The following is a 23,678-nucleotide window of genomic DNA, read 5'->3' as shown; positions in this document are numbered from 1 at the left end:
CGCCAGTCGCACCCGTGCCGAAGCCACTAACCAGGCTTCCGGTGCCGGCCGGCCTTCCAGGCACAGTTCTTTCTAGCCCTGTTCTGCCCAGCACCGTTCTGGCCAGCGACTGCCCGCCCAGAAGTGGTAGCAATGCTCCGGCGCCCCTGGATGATGGTGCCGGCGACTGCAAGAGCGGCAAAGCTCTGGCACCCCTGGACGAGGGAGTTGGCGACCCTCCGAACAACCAGGGTAAGGTGCCGGACCGTTCTAAAATTCTAGTGTCTCCTAAAGGAAGGGGGCTTGGCCAAGACTTAAAGGACCGGCGCGGACGCCCGCCAGACCGGCCACGCCTTGTCCTCGGCTGGCGTGGACGCCCGCCAGATCGGCCACAGCTCATCACCGGCCGGCGCGGACGCCCGCCAGACCGGCCACGCCTTGTCATCGGCTGGCGTGGACGCCCGCCGGACCGACCTCTTCCTCGTCTCGTTTCTGGCTGGCATGGACGCCCGCCAGATCGGCCACAGCTCATCACCGGCCGGCGCGGACGCCCGCCAGACCGGCCACGCCTTGTCAACGGCTGGCGTGGACGCCCGCCGGACCAACCACTTCCTCGTCTCATTTCTGGCTGGCGTGGACGCCCGCCAGATCGGCCACAGCTCATTACGGGCCGGCGCGGACGCCCGCCAGACCGGCCACGCCTTGTCCTCGGCTGGCTCGGACGCCCACCGGACCGACCACTTCCTCGTCTCGTTTCTGGCTGGCATGGACGCCCGCCAGATCGGCCACGGCTCATCACCGGCCGGCGCGGACGCCCGCCAGACCGGCCACGCCTTGTCATCGGCTGGCGCAGACGCCCACCGGACCGACCACTTCCTTGTCTCGTGACTGGCCGCCGCAAAAGGGGGCGCAGTAGAGTTTTAACAAGAGTGTATTGATTGATTGAGACAGGTTGGTGGTTCGATTTCGTCAACAGGTTGACTCTTGAGGGGGGAGGTGTTACGGCTGGCAGCCTGGACACACCAGTAGGAGGTGTTTTATCTCCAGCTCTGGCTCCACCCCTGTGACCGAGCCCTGCCCAGGCCAAACACAGCTGTAATTAATTCCCCAATCATCCCTCCTGCCCTTATTTAAAGCCTTTTCAGTAGTCAGTTCAGCCCTTGCCTTTTACCTTGCCTTCTTGCCCTGGCCCTTGCCTTGCTGAGTTGCAGGCTTGTGAGTACGTAACTCCATGTTATATTTTGTATGTGGTGTTAATGATTTTGGGTTGCATAGGGGGACTTGAGATAAGTTTAGACACCCTTGGGTATACATATAGTTTGTGCATTTAGACACAGTTATTCCCCTGTCTAGATTATATTACATCAGTTTAACGGTGGCATCCTTCGGTCTGATTTCCTGTATTTTTGTGGGTGTTCATTTGGACACCTGTCTGGGAGGGGGTTTTACCGTGTTTATTTGAGGGTGCCACTTTAATATCTCGTGCTTCCCCTATGTTATCCCGTAGTCTGTTTTGTTGACTTTATTGTAAATAAAAATAACTGAAGGCTACTTGCAGTGTGTGTCCGAACTCATCTTTGACCGAACCTGTCTGCTGTGATAGTTGCGACTCTCTGGTATATCATACCCCAGGGGGAGTCGTAACATGTAGTAATTCATTTCTTTGTTAAATCATTAAAAGTCTTTCTATTATTCGGCTCGAGGTCATAAACTGCCGCCGAGTCCACTCTCACATGGACTTCTCCAAGGATTGTTGACTCTACATCTCACCCAGTATCGGGCTGTGAGGGTTGTTGATAGGGCAAGGACTCTGCCATTTCCAGCAACGGAGCCCATAACAAAGATATTGTTTCTGCCACGTCCATAACACTCATGACGCACTTAGGGCTTCTTTATGTAATTGTTATATGATTGTTAGGTCAAATGAAGGCGTGATTGTTTTTGTTTTAATGCCTTAAAGCTGTACGCAAAATACTGTTCGGGAGGGATACTTTGGAAGATCGCCTCCCTTAAGGTTACTTATCCGTGATCCAATCTATTTAATTAAATGTCAATAATTGAATAAGATGTCTGCCTGCAGTTATTGATAATTACAAAGGGTAATTATTAATGAACCTATCAAGATCCTATCATAAACAGCTTTTGGTGGGCTCAACACGCTTTGAAACAAATAACTCACTTCTAGCACGGAATACAAAGTTAAAGTTTCAAAGACTAAAAAAGAAACTAGCTTCAAGATCCCGAATTTAATCTCCTAATAGTTCGATCTTAATCTCAAAATATTGATTCTTCATTCGGAATACTCCAATTAACGACTTTCCACAGCACATCTGACCACGGAACAGTTGATGGGAAACACTAGTCTAAAGTGTATACGTATTTTGGTTAAAGCCTCATTTCATCTCATTTTCTGAAACGCTTTATCCTCATTAGGGTCACAGGGGGTGCTGGAGCCTATCCCAGCGGACTCCAGGCCAGAGGCGGCGAGCACCCGGAATCGGTGGCCAGCCGATCGCAGGGCACAAGGAGGACAACCATGCACTCTCACCCATACTTATGGGCAATTTAGAGTGTCAAATCAGCCTACCCTGCATGTTTTTGGGATGTGGGAGGAAATCAGACTTCACGGAGGAAACCCATGCAGGCCCGGGAGAACATGCAAATTCCATACAGATGTACATGACATAGATTTGAACCCAGGACCCCAGAGCTGTGAGGCCAACGCGTTAACCACTCGCCCTACAGGAGCGTTTGATGATTATTTCAGGATTCACCATGAAATAGTGTCAGTGAGTGATGAAAGTGTTTATAAAAAAGAGAAGAGAAAGGTTAAATAATAGCCTCGCCGTAAGCAGTTACATGGTGAACCCTTGACAGTTCATCAAGCGGTGGTTTTGAATATAAATCAATTATTCTTGCTCATATCATTCGAGGGCAACTTTGTGATGACAACAACTACAAAGGAAAATGAAAATGTCTTGTAAGAGCATTTACTTGATTCTTGACGTCAATTTCTCTCCTCCTTTAGCATAGATTTAATTTGGAATGGATTGGATAACTTTATTCATCCCGTATTCGAGAAGTTTCATTGTGACAGTAGCAAGAAGGGGCGAATGTAGATGGGTCTGCATCTGCATTCGCCCCCTCTTGCTAAGTAAGTATATGAGAGAGTGCATGGCTGTCCCCCCCCCACCATAGTTACAAGTTGGACAGTACAGTCGCAAAGGCTGCAGAACAACAAAGCAAAAGCACAAAGTACAAAGCAAAGTAAATGGGATCATTAAGAATCACTAAATCCAATCATTAAGACCGAAAAGCAGCTAAACACAAACCGAACAAGAGTGGACGGAGCTACCGCCACCGGCTCCATCCTGGTTGTGATAGCAAAAACGGATACAGACGCAAGAAAAAGACGTCGTAAAGTTGGATAAGACTGGAACCACACAGGAAGTCTTCGACAATATGGGGAACTTCTGCAGACTGGGACCGAGGAAGAGAATATGCAGTTACCCTTCCAAGTTCATCCGCAGAGTTCCTCAGTAGTTCCCGTGCCGAAGCCACCCAAAGAACTCCCGTTGCCACTGGGGCCGCCAGTCGCACCCGTGCCAAAGCCATGAACCAGGCTTCCGGAGCCAGCTGGTCTGCCTAGTTCCTTTCTGCCTAGTTCCTGCCCGCCTAGTTCCTGTCCACCTAGATCCTGCCCGCCTAGCTCCTGCCTGCCTAGCTCCTGCCCGCCTAGCTCCTGCCCGCCTAGCTCCTGCCCGCCCAGCTCCTGCCCGCCCAGCTCCTGCCCGCCCAGCTTTTGCCCGCCCAGCTCTTGCCCGCCTGGAAGCGGCATCAGCGCTCCGGCGCCCTTGTACGAGGGGCCCAGCGACGGTGTGAGCGACGCTACGGCGCCCCTGGACGATGGCAACGGCAACAGCGACGCTCCGGCGCCCCTGGACGAGGGGGTTGGCGAAGGCGAGAGCAACGCTAAGGCACCCCTGGACGAGGGAGTTGGCTGCCCTCCGAGCAGCCAGGGTAAGGTGCCCGACGACCGTTCTAAAATTCTGGTGTCTGTTCAGGGCAGCGGGCTTGGCCAGCACTTAAAAGACCAGCGGGGACGCCCGCCGGACCGGCCAAGCTCACTCCTCGTCACTGGCCGGCGCGGACGCCTGCCGGACCGACCCCTGCCGGACCGACCCCTTCCTCGCCTCGTCTATGGCCGGTGCGGAGGCCCGCCGGACCGTAACAACCGCAGTAAGTAGCATATCAGCAAGAAATTGAACCAGCCTGGGAAGCAGTCAGGGTGTCAGGCCTCAGACACGACTGGTGGCGAGGTGTTCCAGACCAACCAATCACTGGCCCAGCTCCAACGAGCGGAGTAGCGCCAGGTGGAGGCAATCAAGGTTATGCCTGGAGATAAGGCCACCGGATACCCAACCAGCTGCCGGATCGTAATCCCAGCTCGCTCACTGAAGCAACCCCTGGTACATGCCATTGTTCTATGTTGATTCATTGCCCCTTTTTCGCCCAGGAACTACCAAAGGAAATCAAAGGATAAACGACCCAGATTGGAGGAGAACTACCCAGGATATCGACAGGATTGGACTTGAACTACGGCAAGAGACAGACTGGCAAAAGGAAGAAGGAACAGCCAGGAGTTCCAACAGGACACGAACTGTATATAGTAGAATTGAGCACGTATAAATAAAGGTGAACAAAGAACTGGACTTCTATCTCGCCTGCTTTGGGGCCATTTACAAGATCATAACAGTACGATCCGGCCATAATAAGCATGGATCCCGCGGGCGCAGATGGAGCGTCGAACAACCTAGCTACAGGAGGTACGGACCAGCAAACCAGAATGATGGAGTACCTCTGTGCCGAGATGGCAAACATGGCGCAGCAAATAAGAGCCTTACAGGCTCAACAGACGCCTTTGCCGACCTCTCCGGGGGCACAGCCCTACACAGTGGCTCCCGAGGTAACTCAGATATTGCCATACCACCAGCCCAAGGCTTCCCCCCCCCGCCCCTTACAGTGGGGATCTGGGCGCATGCCGTCATTTTCTATTTCAATGCCGGCTGGTGTTCCAACTGGAATACCGCTCATACCCCTCTGACGAATCCAGAATAGCTTACCTGATCGGGTGTCTTCGCGGTGAAGCCCTGGCGTGGGCGAACATGGTATGGAATCAGGACCCACACATATGCTCGTCCTACGAACTGTTCACAAATGAGATGTGCAGGATTTTCGATCACCCGGTGGGCGACCGGGAGGCAGCTGATCGTTTTGAAGCCTGTAGGCAAGGGTCCAGGAGCGTCGCTAAATATGCCATGGAGTTTCAAATCCTGGCCCCCGAGAGCACGTTTAATGATAGTGCCCTCCGGCACATATTCCGGAAGGGCCTAAATGTGATTATGAGGGAGGAGTTGGCAATCCGAGATCAACCAGGTTCCCTAAAAGAGCTCGTGGAGTTGGCCATACGGATCGACGGCCAACTACAGAGACAACAGGAGCAGCGGGGAGACAAAGTTGGAAACCTTCACGTGGTGTCTCCTGAGAGGCCGCTCGCTGCGGCCTGCGAATTCCAACAAATACCACTCAGAGCTGCCAACAAGGACCGTGGCACCCTACGTTTTTCATCCAGCCGGAGACATTTGACTGCCCCTCACCTCCGACTACCCCCCGGATGAAATAATCCGCGTTCCAGTGGCAGCTCTAGCGCTATCTGAGGGCAATCCTCAGGCGCTTGTAGTGCAAAAACAAAACAAACAAACAAACAAACAGGAGCAGCGACGGGGCGATTCATGGAGGGGCGCCGGGGTTGGTCTTCGACGCTCGCTTCCGGGTTCCCCCGCAACAACGACGCCAACCCCTCCTGTGACGACGTCAGAGCCTATGCAAATAGGACGTGCTGGTTTGTCGGAGGAGGAACGCTCACGACGCCGCCAGTATTCGCTGTGTTACAATTGCGGCCAGGGAGGCCATTTCTCGCGGTCATGCCCTGCCCGCCCGGTAAAAGGGAGGGCTCACCATTAGTTAGGCAGGTCATGGTGAGCCAGGCCATTGGGGAGTCCCCCCATCGTTGTATCCTGCCAGCCTCCCTTTCCTGGGGGGCAAGAATTCTTGACACCACAGCCTTTGTCGACTGCGGTGCGGACGAGAGTTTCATCGACCGCAGCTTGATTGCAGAACTAGGAATTGGGACCCGGACTATCGAGAAGCCTCTTAAGATTACTGCACTGGACGGGCGTACCATTGGCAAAGTGGAACAACGCACCGACCCCGTTCTACTGCGCTTGTCCGGAAACCATCAGGAGAAGGCATGCTTCTACGTCTTGGACTGCCCGGAGGCGGCTATTGTGCTGGGTCTTCCTTGGCTAAAACGGCACAACCCAAGAATCGACTGGGAGGTTCCCAAGGTGGTGTCCTGGAGTCCATCATGTCATAACAACTGCCTCCAGGCAGCCCAATTGCCCCCGTTACCGCCACTCCAGATTGAACCACCGGATTTATCGGCAGTGCCTGATTCTTATCGGGACCTCTCACTAGTGTTTTCAAAGGACCAAGCCTCCGTGCTTCCTCCGCATCGGCCTTACGACTGTGCGATAGACTTATTACCCGGTGCTTCACTTCCTCGATGCCGGATTTATAACATCTCCCGGCCGGAGAGGAAGGCCCTGGAGGATTACATCTCCGGGGCATTAGCATCGGGACAGATCCGCCCGTCCTCCTCCCCCGTTGGGGCAGGGTTTTTCTTTGTGGACAAGAAAGATGGGTCACTGCGTCCCTGCATTGATTACCGTGCCTTAAACCAAATCACGGTTAAAAGGAATTACCCGCTGCCACTCATGGACTCTGTTTTTACCCTGCTGCAGGGTTCTTGCATCTTCACCAGGTTAGACCTGCGAAACGCTTATCATCTGGTCCGGGTTCGGGAGGGGGATGAGTGGAAGACGGCCTTTTCCACCCCCCAGGGCCATTTTGAATATTTGGTCATGCCCTTTGGACTCCGTAATGCCCCGGGAGTGTTCCAATCAATGATAAATGATGTCCTCCGGGACATGCTTGATCGTTTTGTTTTCGCTTATCTGGATGACATTTTGATATTCTCCAACAGCCTGGAGGAGCACGTGCAGCACGTACGCTTAGTGCTGCAACGTTTGTTGGAGAACCGCCTTTACGTCAAAGCAGAAAAATGTGAGTTCCACGTCTCGGAGACTACCTTTCTCGGGTTTGTGGTGGCTGCCGGGGAGATGCGAATGGACACCAGTAAGGTGGAGGCGGTCACCCAGTGGCCCAGGCCAAAGGGTAGAAGGGAGTTACAACGTTTTTTGGGGTTCGCTAATTTCTATCGACGCTTCATTAGAAATTATAGCAGGGTCGCTGCACCCCTCACGACGCTAACTTCCACAAAGCTCCCGTTCTGTTGGTCGGAGGCAGCAGAGGCGGCTTTTTGTGACCTAAAATCCCGTTTTACTACCGCCCCCGTCCTCGCCCACCCTGATCCTAAGTTACAGTTTCAGTTAGAGGTTGACGCCTCAGAGGTAGGCGTCGGTGCCGTCCTCTCCCAGCGCGGGCAAGCAGATGGGAAAGTACACCCCTGCGCTTTTTTTTCCCGTAGGTTGTCCCCAGCCGAACGTAATTACGGCATTGGGGACAGGGAACTGCTCGCCGTTAAATTGGCCCTAGAGGAATGGAGACACCACCTTGAAGGGGCTAGTTTACCCTTCGTGGTGCTGACGGATCATAAGAACTTGGAATACCTCAGGTCGGCCCGAAGGTTAAACCCTCGCCAGGCTAGATGGTCCATGTTTTTCAATAGGTTTGATTTTACCCTGACTTATATTCCTGGCTCCAAGAACGGGAAGTCAGATGCCCTGTCCCGCGTTTTTCAGTCCCCCGACTCGAGGAGAGAGTCTCCGACAATATTACCCTCCTCCCGCATTCTGGCCAGTATGGAATTAGGGTTAGAGGCGGAGGTGTTAAGGGCCCAGGATGTGGAGCCGGACCCTAGGAGAGGTAATCAAAAGAAATTGTTTGTTCCCACACCAATGCGTCCAAGGATATTGGAATGGGCCCACACCTCACGGCTTACCTGCCACCCGGGGGTTGCCCGCACACAGGCGGTGTTGCGCCAACGCTTCTGGTGGCCAACATTGAGAGCGGACACAAGATCCTTCGTATTGGCCTGCGAAGTATGTGCACGTAATAAGACCTCTAATAAGCCAAGCTCGGGTTATCTTCTCCCTCTCCAGATCCCCAGCCGTCCCTGGTCCCATATTGCGGTCGATTTCGTCACAGGCCTCCCTAAGTCCCAGGGTAACACCGTTATTCTCACAGTGGTCGATCGTTTTTCCAAAGCAGCCCATTTCATCCCCCTACCCAAGTTACCTTCAGCCCTGGAAACTGCCAAGCTCCTGGTAAAACACGTTGTCCGCTTACATGGAATTCCTGCCGACGTGGTCTCCGACCGGGGGCCACAATTCACGTCGCATGTTTGGTCGGCTTTTTGTGCTGCGTTAAAGATCACCCCTAGCCTCTCCTCAGGTTACCACCCTCAATCTAATGGCCAATGTGAGCGGACTAACCAACAACTGGAGGCGGCTATCCGCTGCGCCACTCATGCCGATCCTACCACCTGGAGCGAACAACTACCATGGATCGAGTATGCGCACAACTTCCACCCCAACGCTTCCTCTAACCTGTTTCCCTTCATGTGTTCATTAGGTTACCAACCCCCCTGTTTTCCTTCGCTGGAGGCAGAGATTGCAGTTCCCTCCGTCCAGGCACACATGACCAGATGTAGCCTTATATGGGAGAAGGCCCGGGCTGCACTGCTGCGCTCCTCAAACCTTGCCCAGAAGCAGGCAAACCGCCGTCGTGCCCCAGCACCCACCTATGTTGTTGGCCAGAAGGTATGGTTGTCCACCCGCGATCTTCCCATTAAGACAGAGTCCCGGAAGCTGTCTCCCCGCTTCGTGGGGCCATATAGGATTGAGCGGATAATCAACCCTTGCGCAGTGCGTTTAAAGCTCCCACCATCCCTCCGTATCCACCCCACTTTCCATGTATCTCAGATTAAACCGGTAGCCTCGAGTTCCTTGAACCCACCCAATCCCCCTCCACCCCCTCCACTAATGGTCGATGGAGGCCCGGCTTATTTGGTGGAGAGGCTGGTGGACGCTCGCCGCCGGGGCCGTGGCTTGCATTACCTCGTCGACTGGAAGGGCTACGGTCCCGAGGAGCGGAGCTGGGTCCCTGCCCGCCACATCCTATGCCGGGAACTGATTGAGGATTTCCACCGTGACCACCCGGGGGCCCCTCGTGGCGGGCCAAGTGGCCCGCGTAGAGGGGGAGGTAATGTCAGGCCTCAGACACGACTGGTGGCGAGGTGTTCCAGACCAACCAATCACTGGCCCAGCTCCAACGAGCGGAGTGGCGCCAGGTGGAGGCAATCAAGGTTATGCCTGGAGATAAGGCCACCGGATACCCAACCAGCTGCCGGATCGTAATCCCAGCTCGCTCACTGAAGCAACCCCTGGTACATGCCATTGTTCTATGTTGATTCATTGCCCCTTTTTCGCCCAGGAACTACCAAAGGAAATCAAAGGATAAACGACCCGGATTGGAGGAGAACTACCCAGGATATCGACAGGATTGGACTTGAACTACGGCAAGAGACAGACTGGCAAAAGGAAGAAGGAACAGCCAGGAGTTCCAACAGGACACGAACTGTATATAGTAGAATTGAGCACGTATAAATAAAGGTGAACAAAGAACTGGACTTCTATCTCGCCTGCTTTGGGGCCATTTACAAGATCATAACACAGGGTCATACAAAATTTTGAATTTTGTGCAAACACAAGGCACACGCCAAAATTGTGAAGTTGCCCATTTCACCAGCGATTTGAAGATCACAAAACATGGCAGGTTTTGACTCAGGAATTAGCCAGCTGTTGTCTAACTGTCATCTGATAAATGTTGCTGGAACATTTAAGGAAAATAGCTGTGTCCGGAGAAAAGTGCTATGTTGGCGTCAACATTTTTGTGGTTCTTTATCAGTGTCCACATTTCAAAGACAAAATATTAGTCCACACCTGGAAACTCCCCTGAATTAGGGTTTTCTCAAGGGGACTCGGCCTTTAGCCCAAAGCCAGATTTTCCCTGCCAAATTCTATCGCACCCATAATCTGAAAATGCTGCAGGTGGCCCAATGAAGGAGAAATCGGCAGCATCCATCGGCCCCCTCAGCTCTACCTCCTTGCATTCGTCATGAAAAAAAAAACAATAGCATCAATCTCTGAAGAGAAAAAACAGTAGAGAAGCCTAAATGTTTTTTTCACTGCTACTCACTCAGCACTTTTTGCTAAACTTCTATCATATTCCTTTTTGGTTTAAAAATGAACAGCATTCATCACAGTGCACGCATTTCATGCCCATTTGAAATAGGCCCATGTGACAGAAATACTGCATACGGTACAAAACTGAGAGACTTTTTGCACCGGTGAATCGTAATATAACATAAACACATTTAAATGAACCTGGATTATGATGCAGACACACTAAAAAATATGTTTAATCTAATCTTACACTAAACTTAATTCTAATTTAGTTTTACATTTTATACCTATTTTTCTTCTGAAGGGTTGGCTGTTTGCCCCGCCTCCACTTTGACTTTCTCTATCGATGCGCTGTTTGCTTTTGCCTTCCCTACAAAATATTCCAAAAAAGATGCACACTAATGTCCTCACAATAGGATAACGCATGACCACTTTCAAACGAGAAGTAATATATACTCCTAGTGCTAGCGATCTGTACACTTTTCGCACTGAGTGACGGAAAAAAACACTGAAAAAAAATGCAATGCTACGCCCAGTGCTCGTCGATATCTGTTATACATAAAAAAAGTCGCGCCAAAAAAAGACAATGATAAACAGCCTCCCATGTCTTGACAGCCTGGCTTTCTGGTATCTCGAATTTTTTCTCGTATCTAGATCTAGAAATATTTTTTTGCTCGAAATGCTCGTATGTTGGGGTGCTCGTATGTCGAGGTACCACTGTAATTACAAATGCTGATATTTAGAGCATGCAGGGATCAGAAATATACAGTTAATTACGAGTACTGACCACTATTGAAAGCAATCTGATCATGCTGAATGCCTTTGTGTGCAAAATAAAACTAATTTGCAGGAAAACAATTCTCTTAGAGCCATAGATACTTACTGAAGTGTGACAAGGCAACAATAATTATCCTTTGTGCTGACATTTGTACTATTCAAATACCCGGTTTCAATCAATTATTCCACTGAACATTCACACATTTTCATTATGTAGTTCAAAAGCAACATGCCGCTTGATTTCACCAGTGGGCGTCAGAAAAAGGGAGCCCAGTTCCAAAACTGAAACACAGGGGCTATAATTAGAACAGTAATTTGTTCCTGTGTAAGCAAAGAACTTTTGATTTCACATGACACTTAAAAGTCAATTTCACCCATGAATAAGTTACCTTTGACCTCCTTTTTTGACAAAAAGTGCCTTTTTTGATACAATACTGTATACATCACTAACAGGAGAACTAAATTGTGTCTCCTTAGAAATAGAGAAATGTGTTATTTGGTCGCATTGTCATATTATTGAACACAATCACAAATTTGAACAGTTTTCAATAAAAAAAAATATAGATATGATAATTACAGTAGCTGAAGCTGTTTTAAGTAGAATTTTCTGCAACAAGCAACATACAAGTGTCTGCGATGGGAAAGACATTCTTAATGGCAGCAGTGTATTAATTATTGGACAAATGTGTCTTCCAAGTCTCAAGTAGACGAAATTTCTAATGTAGGACTCAAGTGACAGATCCATGCAAACTTAAAAGTAAATTTTAACACAAGGCAGTCCGATGGAGCGAGTGGTTAGTGCATCGGCCTTATAGCTCCGGGGTCTTGGGTTCAAATCCTGATCACGTCCTCCTGTGTGGAGTTTGCATGTTCTCCCGGGCCTCCGTCAGTTTCTCCCGGGTGCTCCGGTTTCCGCCCACATTCCAAAAACATGCATGGTAGGCTGACTGGACACTAAATTACCCCCAGCTATGGGTGTAAGTGTATGGTTGTCTGTTTCCTTGTGCAGTGTGATTGGTTGGCTACCGATTCAGGGTGTCCCGTGGCTCCGGCCCAGAGTCAGCTGTAGTAGGCTCCAGCACCCCCCGCGACCCATGGGGATAAAGCAGTTCAGAAAATGAGATGAGATGAATTTAAACACATTAGATAGAGGTATGGAAAAGAAAATTCACTTTTTGATTGCTCCTATACAAGCTCTCCAGGGAGTAAAATAAGGAACTGGGTATAGTGGTACTTTGTTCCATTGTAGTGTCTGAGCAAGTATATTTTAGTTTTGTTGAATATAGATGCCTGATGTATTTTACTGTTAATTTACGCTAACTGAAAAAATGTGATTCTGAGTTTTGGGTTAAAGTGCTTCTTGTACAAATGGTCTGTCCATCATTCCACAGCCCGAACAGACGAGAGAAATTCTTTATTGTGCCTTTGTTTTTTCTTGTTAAATTGCATGAATTTACAGTGTGATGATAAGGCACTCAGATGAGGCCACCTTAGAGTAGCACACTGTGAAAACCCAACAAAACACAAAGGAAATGCTAACTGCACACAGAGATGTCATTAAGAACCAAACATGTGCTAATCACTACAACACTGAACTCCCCTATTATAAACCAGCTGACCGACATGGGGTCACAATCAACCATCACAGCATCCACTCCACGTCCTGCCCGTCTGGTTTGATTTTGTTATTTGATTTTGAAGTCTTGGTTATTTTTGAAAGACCTTGCCACAGTCATTAAAGTTTTTGTTTACTGCACTCTCACTCCCTTTCTTTGGCTGCTTCCCTGCATTTGGGTCCTACCACACACCACGATTCGCAAAACAACCCAGAACGATCCAACCAGTTAAGGACTCAATTGGAAGCTGTCAGCAAGAGAGCCAACAACAGGCTCCCTGTCGTTACCCATCAGCCGACAGTTCTCCTCCCTCCAGATTATACTATCCTCCTTGTACTTTCCAGCAGAACATAAGGTTCAACTTCCATCGCTCTCTGTCAATCTGCACTTTTACCCTTAATTGGACTTGGACATTTCAGATTGTGAGGACGGTCTGGAGCTGGTTAACCTACTGGATTTGGACTAGGATAATGACTTCCTCGCTGAATTTTGTTTGCAATACTCTACTACAGTGAGTTATCCCCCGAAGACCCCATTGGTGGGGTCCTATTTGGCCAATTGTGCTCCCAGAAAACCAGTCAGGGTGAGGCAACTTGCGGAATCCCCTCCAGTGAATTTTCCGGACTATGTGAAAAATGGACTAAGAACAAGTAAAACAAAGCAGGTAAAACTTTGAGACCTCCCTCTGGGCGGTCTAAAAAGGTAACTTTTTCAGTCCTTCGGCATTTATGGTACATATGATAGTTACATATGTATTGCATATGATACACGAGTCTTGAGTTTATTAGTAGATTTGTGGAAATTTCTTTGGTGACCCAAATAGGGAGCTCACACTACCCACTGCTATGCTAACAATCTAATCTGACTTTTTGATCACTGGCGTCAGGATTTATGACAGCCATAAAAACGATGGTGGCGTTTCCCTCCATTTCCGCAAGCAGTGATGTGTGAGGCACACACACGTAGAGCCTTTTCAACGAAATACGCAACCAAGGAGAACGAGGATGTAGTGTATGCTGCCTTGGTAGACTAGATTCCTATAACAACACAATGGGTTTAAATTGATTGGTTTGCCCACTGTGAGTCTTGAGACCAGAAGAGAGGGAACATCACGGCCACCTGAAACATAATCACTACACAGCAAAAAAAAAAGCGTTTACCATAAATGGGGCATTTGGAAATACACTGAGGAGAGAACAATGTTGATTAGAAAAAAAAGAAGACTTCTTGCGAAATAACTGTGACAATTATCCTTCAACCAAAACCTTTCACTCTCACTTCACTGAATTGCTTGTAAGTGGACTGTTTCTTGGCAGGTAGAAGTGGATAAACACAAAATCATAGGATCGAACAGGGAATAAAGTGAAGCAACCTCACCCGTAAATTCCAGTTCATTGTCCGTCATGTAGAATAGGAATTTAATTGAGTATGCTTTTGTATAAGCCTGGATTGTTCCTTATTTCTGTTATGCCATATAAAAAACTACATAGCAAGAGTAACAGAATCAACATTTACAGGGCTAACTCTTTTGAATAGTAGAACGGTTGAATGGGAAAGGTTATGTCTTATTACTGCGATCTTCTGTAACCCTTCAAACTGCCTGCCGAGCATCCATCTATAAAACGTACATTACAATATAACATTACAACAAAAAAATCACACACACACACAAACGTCAACAATATTGTTGCTCGTCGTGGAGAGTGATCGGCCGGCACAATGTCGTTGCACATTGGCCACGCGCTCTAGATAACCGCCACCGCCACATATTGTCTGGGCCTTCTTTTATCATCACATTACAGCTTAACGGCGTCCACTCCAGAGGAAGGACAGGGTAGAATAAAACGCCACAAATGCTTTGATGGATGGTAGATATAAAATGGAAGACAACTTGTCTCCATGAGCTTATTATAAGATCACATTGTTGATAATATGACATAACAGGCCAAAAGGATGGCTAAAACAATAACAAGTAAAACTCTGAATAAATTGTAAAAGTTTAAATTCGCTCATAAAGGCCCAACCTGGCAAGGCACTTATTTTGTCTAAACTAAGCTCAATGACTCATTGAAAATATAGTTATGTGGTATTATGATGAAACATGGCGGCCATTGGGCCTGGTGAAAAAGTGGTTAGCGCGTTGGACTCAGTCTTGGGGCTGGCGGTTTGATCACACATCAGTCCTCACTGTGCGGAGTTTGCATTTTCTTCCGCTTGCGTGGGTTTTATCCAGGTACTCCGGTTTACTCCCACATGAACACTCTAAATTGCCCCTAGGTAGTGTTGGCACGAACGGTTGTGTGTCTCCCTGTGCCCCGCAATTGGCTGGCCACCAGTGTTTCCCCCGCCTGGTTCCAGAAGTCACCTGGGACCGAGCTCCAGCACCCGATCCAGAAAATGAATGAATGAATGAATGATGTTGATAAAAGACAATTTATTTACAAATGAAACTCTTCAACTACTTTTTATGCAAAATACGTAAGTTTTATCTTGAACCTCAATTTTGTTTAGCTTTTTATCTGTTTATCTGTTCTCTATTTTGAAATAGATTACCATATCGGCCACATTGTCTTGCGTTATTGAGTCATGACGTCATCATGTGATGGGGTCGTCATCTTGGAATTTCGTTTCATTTTTTTGTCTGACAAAAGCGGCTGATATGCAAGTAAATACAGTAAGTATCTTGAGCTGATCACTCACTCCTCCAGACTGTTTTTCAGCATTGTGAAATACTGTGGATTGACATAAGAAAGGGGAATGATTGTAATTGCCCATTCAAAAGATGAATAGGGCAAATGAAACAACGCACAGGGTCCGCAATTTCTCTTGCATATAGGAAGCATGAAAACGGACATTTAGCCGCCCAGTCTGAAACACAAATTGAAAAAGTATCTTGAGCTGATTACACACTCCTTCGGACTATATTTCTGATAGGCATTGTGAAATACTATAGATCAGGTGTGGCCAAGTCCGGTCCTCAAGTCTGTTTTCCATATCTTCCTCCTCTACCACACCAGAATGAAATGATCAACTCATCAGGAAGATGGCCCGAAGCTTGATAATACTGATCCAGATTATTTGATTCAGGTGTGTTGGTGAAGGGAGATGTGGAAAACAGACCGGATAGGGGCTCTCGAGGACCGGACTTGGCCAGTCCGGCTATAGATAATGACACGATAGGAGAATAATTCTTATTGTCGCCCAGGGCTTGCTTTTCTCAAAAAACAAATTCCCCTTTACTGGTGGTCTCTGCTGTCCAATCCACCCTCACACTGGTGCCCAGATGCTCAGAAAGCTTTATTTTTAGATAATGAAGACCACAGCCTGCTGGCCGCTATTTTTTCCCTCAATTTACTGACTTTGACTTCTTCTTGTCTTCCGCCATTTACCTAGTAGCAAGCGGAAGATAAGGGAGTGGCTTCCACTTGTAAGTTTCAGCACGGATTTCCACATTTTTATGAACTTTATTTCCAGAAAGAATATGTGATGTACTGAATCCGCAAAAGTTGAGGCTGCGATATTTGAGGGGCTACTATAAAGCCTTTCACGAAGTCTGGTTATCAAGGTGATTCCTTCACTGCGAGCATACTACTCCTCAACTCCACTCTGCTGCACTTCTCAGCGAGAGTTCAACCGAACACATCCGCTCGCTGCTGATCTCCAAAGGGGAAAACACGCTGCATAAGTGAGCAGTGCTTACTGTGGAAGCAAGATCTGATTCCAAAAGTGGTCGGCGCCACTCGGGGGAGATGTGTCTGCAACTCGGGGAAACACCTCTACTAAATGTTTCAGGTTAGGATTTGGACAACAGCGTGTTCGCTCCAAAAGCTTTGGTTTCCCTAGGGTTTTCACTTCGGTTCAGTGTGGTACCAGAAAACACACAAAACACTTGTGCCTTCACTTACAAGTTTATTTAATTTGATTAAGCTTTTAACTCAATTCACTCCCATTTATATGAACTAAAATGCCATGAATGGAAATTGGAGACGAAGTGAACTTTCTATTCTAAAATAGCAATTTTCAACATAAGTTAAATGACGCCCACGTTTTCACAAGCTTGTGTACCCCAGTGAGAAGAACATTTAGTCTTTTTTAAGCCTGTATCTGTTTTTTGAAATTATTTTCAAGAGAGAGAACTCAAAATATTGCTATATGTATAACACTTCAGGAGCAACTCCAGTCACAACAAAGTATGCTACAAAATTTCAACTGGAACACAAAAGTGAAATAAAGATGAATACTTTAAAAATAAACATTTAAAACTATTGCTTAGCATTTGGGAGGCCTGGATTGCGTCAGATAACATCAGCTTTAGCCATCAGCATTACCCTTCATGCTGCTGTTGGCAATGTATTACCTTATTCGAACATCTAGGCGTATCTACACCTTATTTCATGGTCTGTGCAAAAGATTCCTATTGTGAGGACAAATTCTCTGAGAGTGCTGACCCTAATTGAGAAAAAAAATCAAAACATACCAGATTTTAAAATGGCGGTCTGGTAGGCAGAGCAGTGCATAAGAGGTTAGCACGGGTATCATACATTATATCATAGGATATGCCAACAGCAACTGTCTTGGCAAATTATGTGTTTTTGTGCCCTGTGTTTGACCGGCAACTGATCCAAGTACTTCACTTGAGAAGGCCAAAAGTAAAGTAAGTAAATAGTAAAAGTTGTGTAGTAAGGATATCAGAACAATAATGATATACTGATCTTTCATAAGATTTTATTTTTAGGGGAAAAAAATAAGTTGCTAGTAAACTAAAATGATTTAGATAGGGTCCTCGTGTATTTTTCTAAAATCAGGGCAGTTCATAGATGCCCGCAATTAATGACACAATTGGTAAATGTAGCAATAGACGAAGGCACAAGAAAAAAACTACGTTTTTTCCATCAAGGCAAAACTCAGGAAAGAAGTATACATGCTAAGTCACTTGGGTATCGTTTTAAATGATTCAAAAAAATCGCTCTACTTTAGCTGAAAGCAAAGAGCAAACATCTCCCTTGCACAATGCATTGTCCGACCAATTATTCCTTTCTCCATCCTCTCCTCACCATCTGTGGCTCAGCGGCACTTTTTAGAGGGTTTACAGTAACCAAATAATAATTTGAAGGATGTTAAGCGCATGTATATAAGCGGCCAAAGTAATAGCAACCATCTGTAAAAGCAATGAGCAAATTTTCCCAGGCAGCGCCTGCAAGGGGATTCTTTCACATTTGTGCTAAATACATTTTTATTCAAACATTAGAGCATGGCGCTGGATCACTAAAACTGATGGAGGTTTTATGCATACTCATTTTGTGGGCAGAGCAATTGGTATCTTGTGCTACAGCAGAGACTTAATCCACCTCTTAATTTTACCACTATTATCACGTCAATGCAATTATAGAAACCATCAATAAATGACACCACAGAATCGTAGCATATAGAGGTGCCATAGACCACATCTAATGTAGAGCAACTCAAAATCAATATTCATCAAATCACATGACAAAAGCAGGAACACATTCAACATGTAAATTAATATAAGGGTCTGTGATAGTCAGGCTTATCACCTTCGAGAACTCACTTTAAAGGATTTTGTGAATCACGAATAAACAACAAAAGAAAGGATGGACCACTCACCCATCACCCGAAGCCTCTCTGCCCCCACCACCACCTCCTGCTCGTCGGCCGAGAAGAGGAGCTTGCCTGATGTGGATTTGACTTCGAACATCTTGCCTCGAGCTTTGAACCCACCAGATCCTAAACAAAACCAATGTACATGAGACTTCGAGTACTGGGAAAGCAAAATATCTGACATCATAGTTTGACATATGAGTTGAATTTGTTCCATTACCAAGCAAACTTGCAACTTAATTTTACTTTCTATCAAATCAGACATCGCAGTCAGATTCAATGCATCAGCCACTTTGCCGGATCACAAAGTCCGTATTTTGACAGAATTCTACTATATACCGTATTTTCTCTGAAATGGTTGATGCGCCCAATCGGTCGGTGCGCCTTCTTTGTGCACTAAAGTAATTTGTGAGTTACAATGGGTTGTGGATGACTGTGTTCAAGTCTTGGCCAGCTCTGTTGTTCGAGTTTTCGCCAAAGCTGGAATCAAGTTCCCGGAATACACAACTCTGACTGACAGTGGAGCCTAGCATGTTGAAAGCCGGACTCTTCATATCAGAGTGTACCTTATACCCCAATAAAGCATTATCAAGCTTAAAACAGTACATTTTATCGGATTGGATTGGATAACTATTCATCCCGTTTTCGGGAAATGTCATTCTGGCAGTAGCAAGAGGGTGATTAGACAGAACAGCAAAGCAAAAGCACGAAGTACAAAGCAAATAAAAGTAAATGGAATCATCAAATCATAAAGACATAAAAGCAGCAAGAACACAAAAGTGGACAGAGCTACCGCCGCCGGCTGCCACTTGAACAGCGCCATTTTATTTGTGGTAGCTAAAACGGAATTTTAGGTGTGAAAATTTGGTAATTTACCCTGTGCAACTGAGAGACTGAAGTGTTTAAATACTGAACGATAGACAATTGGAAGCTTAATTTTGGCACGGTGAGATGACCTCCCAAAACAAGGTAGTACAGCGCAGTACTGGAAAACACAGTCACATTGACACTCACAATTGATTCTGTCACTCTTAATTTCCGGTGGTGCTGTTTGCCTCCCTTTCAGATGGTGTTGGAGTGTCAGGGCCAAAGACACTGGCTGTGCATGTTTACCCTGAGTGATTTGTATATTGTGTGAGTCTACCAGACCCTAGTAATGCCAAGGTACAGCGTTGAAGCAGCGTTATGGCGCCCGGGGCACATTAAAGGTGTAGCAAGGAATCAATTGAGCAGATTTTGGCAGAAAATGATGGTAATGTGTGCCTCGTGGCATAGTGGTTCAATTGTCTGAATGGTACTCGGATGATTCGCCGAAAAACGTTTCGCCGACAGACGTTTCGCCGACAGACGTTTCGCCGACAGACGTTTCGCCGACAGACGTTTCGCCGACAGACGTTTCGCCGAACGGACAGTTCGCCGAACGGACAGTTCGCCGACAGACGTTTCGCCGACAGACAATTCGCCGAACGGACAGTTCGCCGAACGGACAGTTCGCCGAACGGACAGTTCGCCGAACGGACAGTTCGCCGAACGGAGAGTTCGCCGAACGGACAGTTCGCCGAACGGACAGTTCGCCGAACGGACAGTTCGCCGAACGGACAGTTCGCCGAACGGACAGTTCGCCGAACGGACAGTTCGCCGAACGGACAGTTCGCCGAACGGACAGTTCGCCGAACGGACAGTTCGCCGAACGGACAGTTCGCCGAACGGACAGTTCGCCGAACGGACAGTTCGCCGAACGGACAGTTCGCCGAACGGACAGTTCGCCGAACGGACAGTTCGCCGAACGGACAGTTCGCCGAACGGACAGTTCGCCGAACGGACAGTTCGCCGAACGGACAGTTCGCCGAACGGACAGTTCGCCGAACGGATGTTTTCGCCGGAAAATGTGTTTCATTTATTATTTTATTAAACAAATAAAAGTGGGGATGTTCCTCATTTTGTTTTTTGTGCCGTGGTTGAAAAACATACGCACAAGATCCGGGGGCGGGGCGAGCGCGCAAAATCCATTTCGGTGAAATGTCTGTCGGTGAAACGTCCGTCGGCGAAACGTCCGTCGGCAAAACGTCCGTCGGCAAAACGTCCGTCGGCGAAACGTCCGTCGGCGAAACGTCCGTCGGCAAAACGTCTTTCGGCGAAACGTCTTTCGGCGAAACGTCTTTCGGCGAATCATCCGGTCATGCCCGCTGGTGGCGGTATGATTGTGAATGTGGATGGTTGTTTGTATCTCTGTGTGCCTTCTGGCTGACTGGTGACTAGTATAAGGTGTTCTCTGGCTTTCACCCAAAGTCAGCTGGGTTAGGCTCTCCTGAAACCTGTTGCGCTGGATGGATGCGCTGGATGCATGCGCTGGATGGATGCACCGGATGGACAGATGCGCTGGATGGATGCGCTAGATGCACTGGATGGACAGATGTGCCTGATGGATGAATGGATGGATGATATATAGATGGATGATGGATGGATGATATATAGATGGGTGATGGATGGATGATGGAAGGATGGATGGATGGGTGGCTGGGTGGGTCTTTGCACAGGTGGGTAGTTACATAATGGGCTTAATATTATAGTGTCTTTCAACCTTTAGGCCACACAAAGAACTATACTATGCTCAATTACCTACTGAACATCAGGAACCACAATTCAGTATCTTGAAGATGATTACTTACATGAGAACACCAGAGTGGGGAATCAAACCACGACTATCAGTGAGGTTTACTGCTCCACAAAGTACAGCGCTTGTCTTGGGTACAAGCTTAAATGGAGAGCATTACAATATTCAATGCAGTAATACCATGACATAGGAGTGTCCCAACATCTGAGAAATTTGAGATACAAGGAAAATTCTGAGAATTGTTGGCCTGAGATATGAGACAATTTGAGCACACAAGATGGCTCCCCATCTGGCCACTATGCGAGAGGCTGCTTATGAGAACAGCATCGCTCTCTCTTTCTCGCTGCATCTCCGCAGCGTAAAGATATCTAAAAGCATCGTCCATATAGGTTGCTTTTAAAAAAAAAAAAAAAAAATTGCATTTAACAGTGGAGAATTAATGGGCAAAACAATGGGTCCCCAGCAAGCTGTTGAAATGAAGGGTAGTGAGAAGAAAAAGCGTATGATGACCAACAATTTTAAGCATTAAATAATAGTGGTGAACGCCTGACTGAAGTTTTGATTTTGGAGCAGCATCATACCGGTTACAAACTGTGTGAGCATCTGGTTGTTGCTGTTGACGATGTTGATCGACACGTTTCGAGAAGATTGCAGGTACAGAGGGCGACCCTGTAGATGAACAAAAGCCAACAATTCACAAATTAAACAAAGTTAATGAAGGAAAGTATTGTGATACACAAACTTTTCTACTTCTTAAATCATATTCAATTAAAATGAACCACCACTACATCACTGTTCATTGATTTCTTCAGTGTTTTTAAATTTGGAGAAGCACGTTCTCAGTGTAGTACCGTGTTTTCACAAAGCATGCCCTAATCGAAAGGATGCGATTGTGTGAAAAATTGTATTCACATGTTTTTAAGTTTTCTTTTATATTTTTGGCCCTCAATATTAAGTTTCTCCAGACCAATGGGGTGTTAATTTACACAAAGTGTAATTATTTTTAGTTGTACGCTCTGTCTCTGTGTCGCTAGAAATGTTACCTCTATACTGTTTTGTTGGGTTAATTCTGTATTACTATTATACATATAGTTGTATTAATTCATTTCTTTGTTAAATCATTTTCTTATTATTCTCAAAGTGTTGCGAGGTCACCAACAACCGCCAAGTCATCTCTAACCTGGACTGCTTGTTCCAGGATGTTTATACAAACAATTCACCCAATCTGGGTCTTCGAGATTCGGTGGTCCCTTTTCCAACGAGGCCAGGACCAGTTGGCCAATAACAAGAATGTTGTTTGTGTCTTTTACAACATAGTGGCTCTACCTCGTGACGCACTTCAGGTTTTTCTTTATGTAATTGTTATATGATTTTTAGGTCAAATGAAGGTGTGATTGTTCTAATCCAAATGTTGTTAGGTCTAGTCTCCTGCCTTGTTATTGGTAAAATACTTTTGTTGTTATTGTAGTTCCAGATGTTGTTTTTACTCATACGTGATGAAATGATCAACAACTCTGTAAATTGTTTTGATCCATGGCAATAAGAGTCGTACGAAAATGTCTATTCGGGGAGATGCTCCGACGTTGTAGGGGAAACCCTGGCTTGTTGAATCTCCCCTCTGAGGTTTTTTATCCGTGATCCATTCTATTTAATTAAATGTCAATAATTGAATAAGATGTCTGCCTGCAGTTATTGATAATTACGAACGAGGGTAATTATCAATGAACCTAACAGTTTCCATGTAGTTTCTTTAGACCAGTGGTCTCAAACCGGTCCTCAAAGGGCCGCAGTGGGTGCAGGTTTTCATTCCAACTCAACAAGGATACCTTTTGCAAGTGCAATCAGTTAATTAGAGTCAGGTGCTACTTATTTTAAAGACACCTGATTGGTTAAAATGTAGGCACTGGATCGGTTGGAACAAAAACAAGGACCCACTGCGGCCCTATGTGGGACCGGTTTGAGACCACTGCTTTAGACATTTTACTTCATGTGTTAGTATAATTTAGCTGATCATTTTTGTAAGTACTAACTGTTACATTTTTAATGTCTATTTGATCAGCTCTAGTTTAGAGCGAAAAGCACTCTTAAGAAATAATGCTTTTTTAATTGTAAAACTATCCAAGTCTTTTTTATCTTTAAACACAAAATACATATTATCAACATTATATATTGTATATTTTCATTATTTTTCAACAGTGAGAATGTATGAACATGCTAGAATGTTTTCAAAAGTGCATAGAAATAACAAAACATGTTTCAAGTACCACAAAGGAATACATCTTTAACTTGTTGATGTCATCTCATTTTCTGAACCGCTTCATCCTCATTCGGGTCACAGGGGTGCTGGAGTCTAACTCAGCTATGTCTGGGCCAGAGGTGGGAGACACCCTGAATCGATAGCTAGCTGATTGCAGGGCATGTTTTTTTGGAATGTGGGAGGAAACCGGAGTTTTCTGGCCCTCATGCAGGCCAAGGAAGAACATGCAAACTCCACACAGGTGGCTTGGATTTGAACCCAGAGCTATGAGGCCAACACGCCAACCACTTTCTCCACCGATCCGTCTCCAACATTGTTGATATATTACTGAATAATCTCCCCACTAGGAAAATGTTCACCTATTGACTGCCTCTGGAATGTCCCCAAACCATAATATACAGGGGTTGACTGTACAGGATTGATGCCAGCCAACAACAACTGATTTGCCGTCTCGCACATGTTCCCATCGCTGTTGCATCTTAGTCCCA

The 23,678-nt window shown here is 46.7% G+C and overlaps 1 protein-coding gene across 5 annotated transcripts in view; it reads right to left on the bottom strand.

The window, feature by feature from the left end:
- The window catches only part of sgcd (sarcoglycan, delta (dystrophin-associated glycoprotein)), a 188,711-nt gene that overhangs the window by 25,724 nt on the left and 139,309 nt on the right, over positions 1–23,678 (bottom strand). For all 5 annotated transcript variants that reach the window (XR_013329789.1, XM_077740607.1, XM_077740608.1 and 2 more), the window contains 2 exons: positions 21,515–21,602; positions 18,326–18,445 (listed from right to left, as the gene is read on the bottom strand). Coding sequence is in view for 4 of the 5 variants with exons in the window: in XM_077740607.1 (XP_077596733.1) it covers positions 18,326–18,445; positions 21,515–21,602 (208 nt within the window). In the remaining variant the exon portion in view is untranslated. The remainder of the gene's footprint in view (positions 1–18,325; positions 18,446–21,514; positions 21,603–23,678) is intronic.

This window comes from Stigmatopora nigra, chromosome 19 (genome assembly GCF_051989575.1).
Source record: "Stigmatopora nigra isolate UIUO_SnigA chromosome 19, RoL_Snig_1.1, whole genome shotgun sequence".
NCBI lineage: Eukaryota > Metazoa > Chordata > Actinopteri > Syngnathiformes > Syngnathidae > Stigmatopora > Stigmatopora nigra.
Note: the sequence above shows the minus strand (reverse complement) of the source record. Positions and strands in the feature narration are given on the sequence as shown.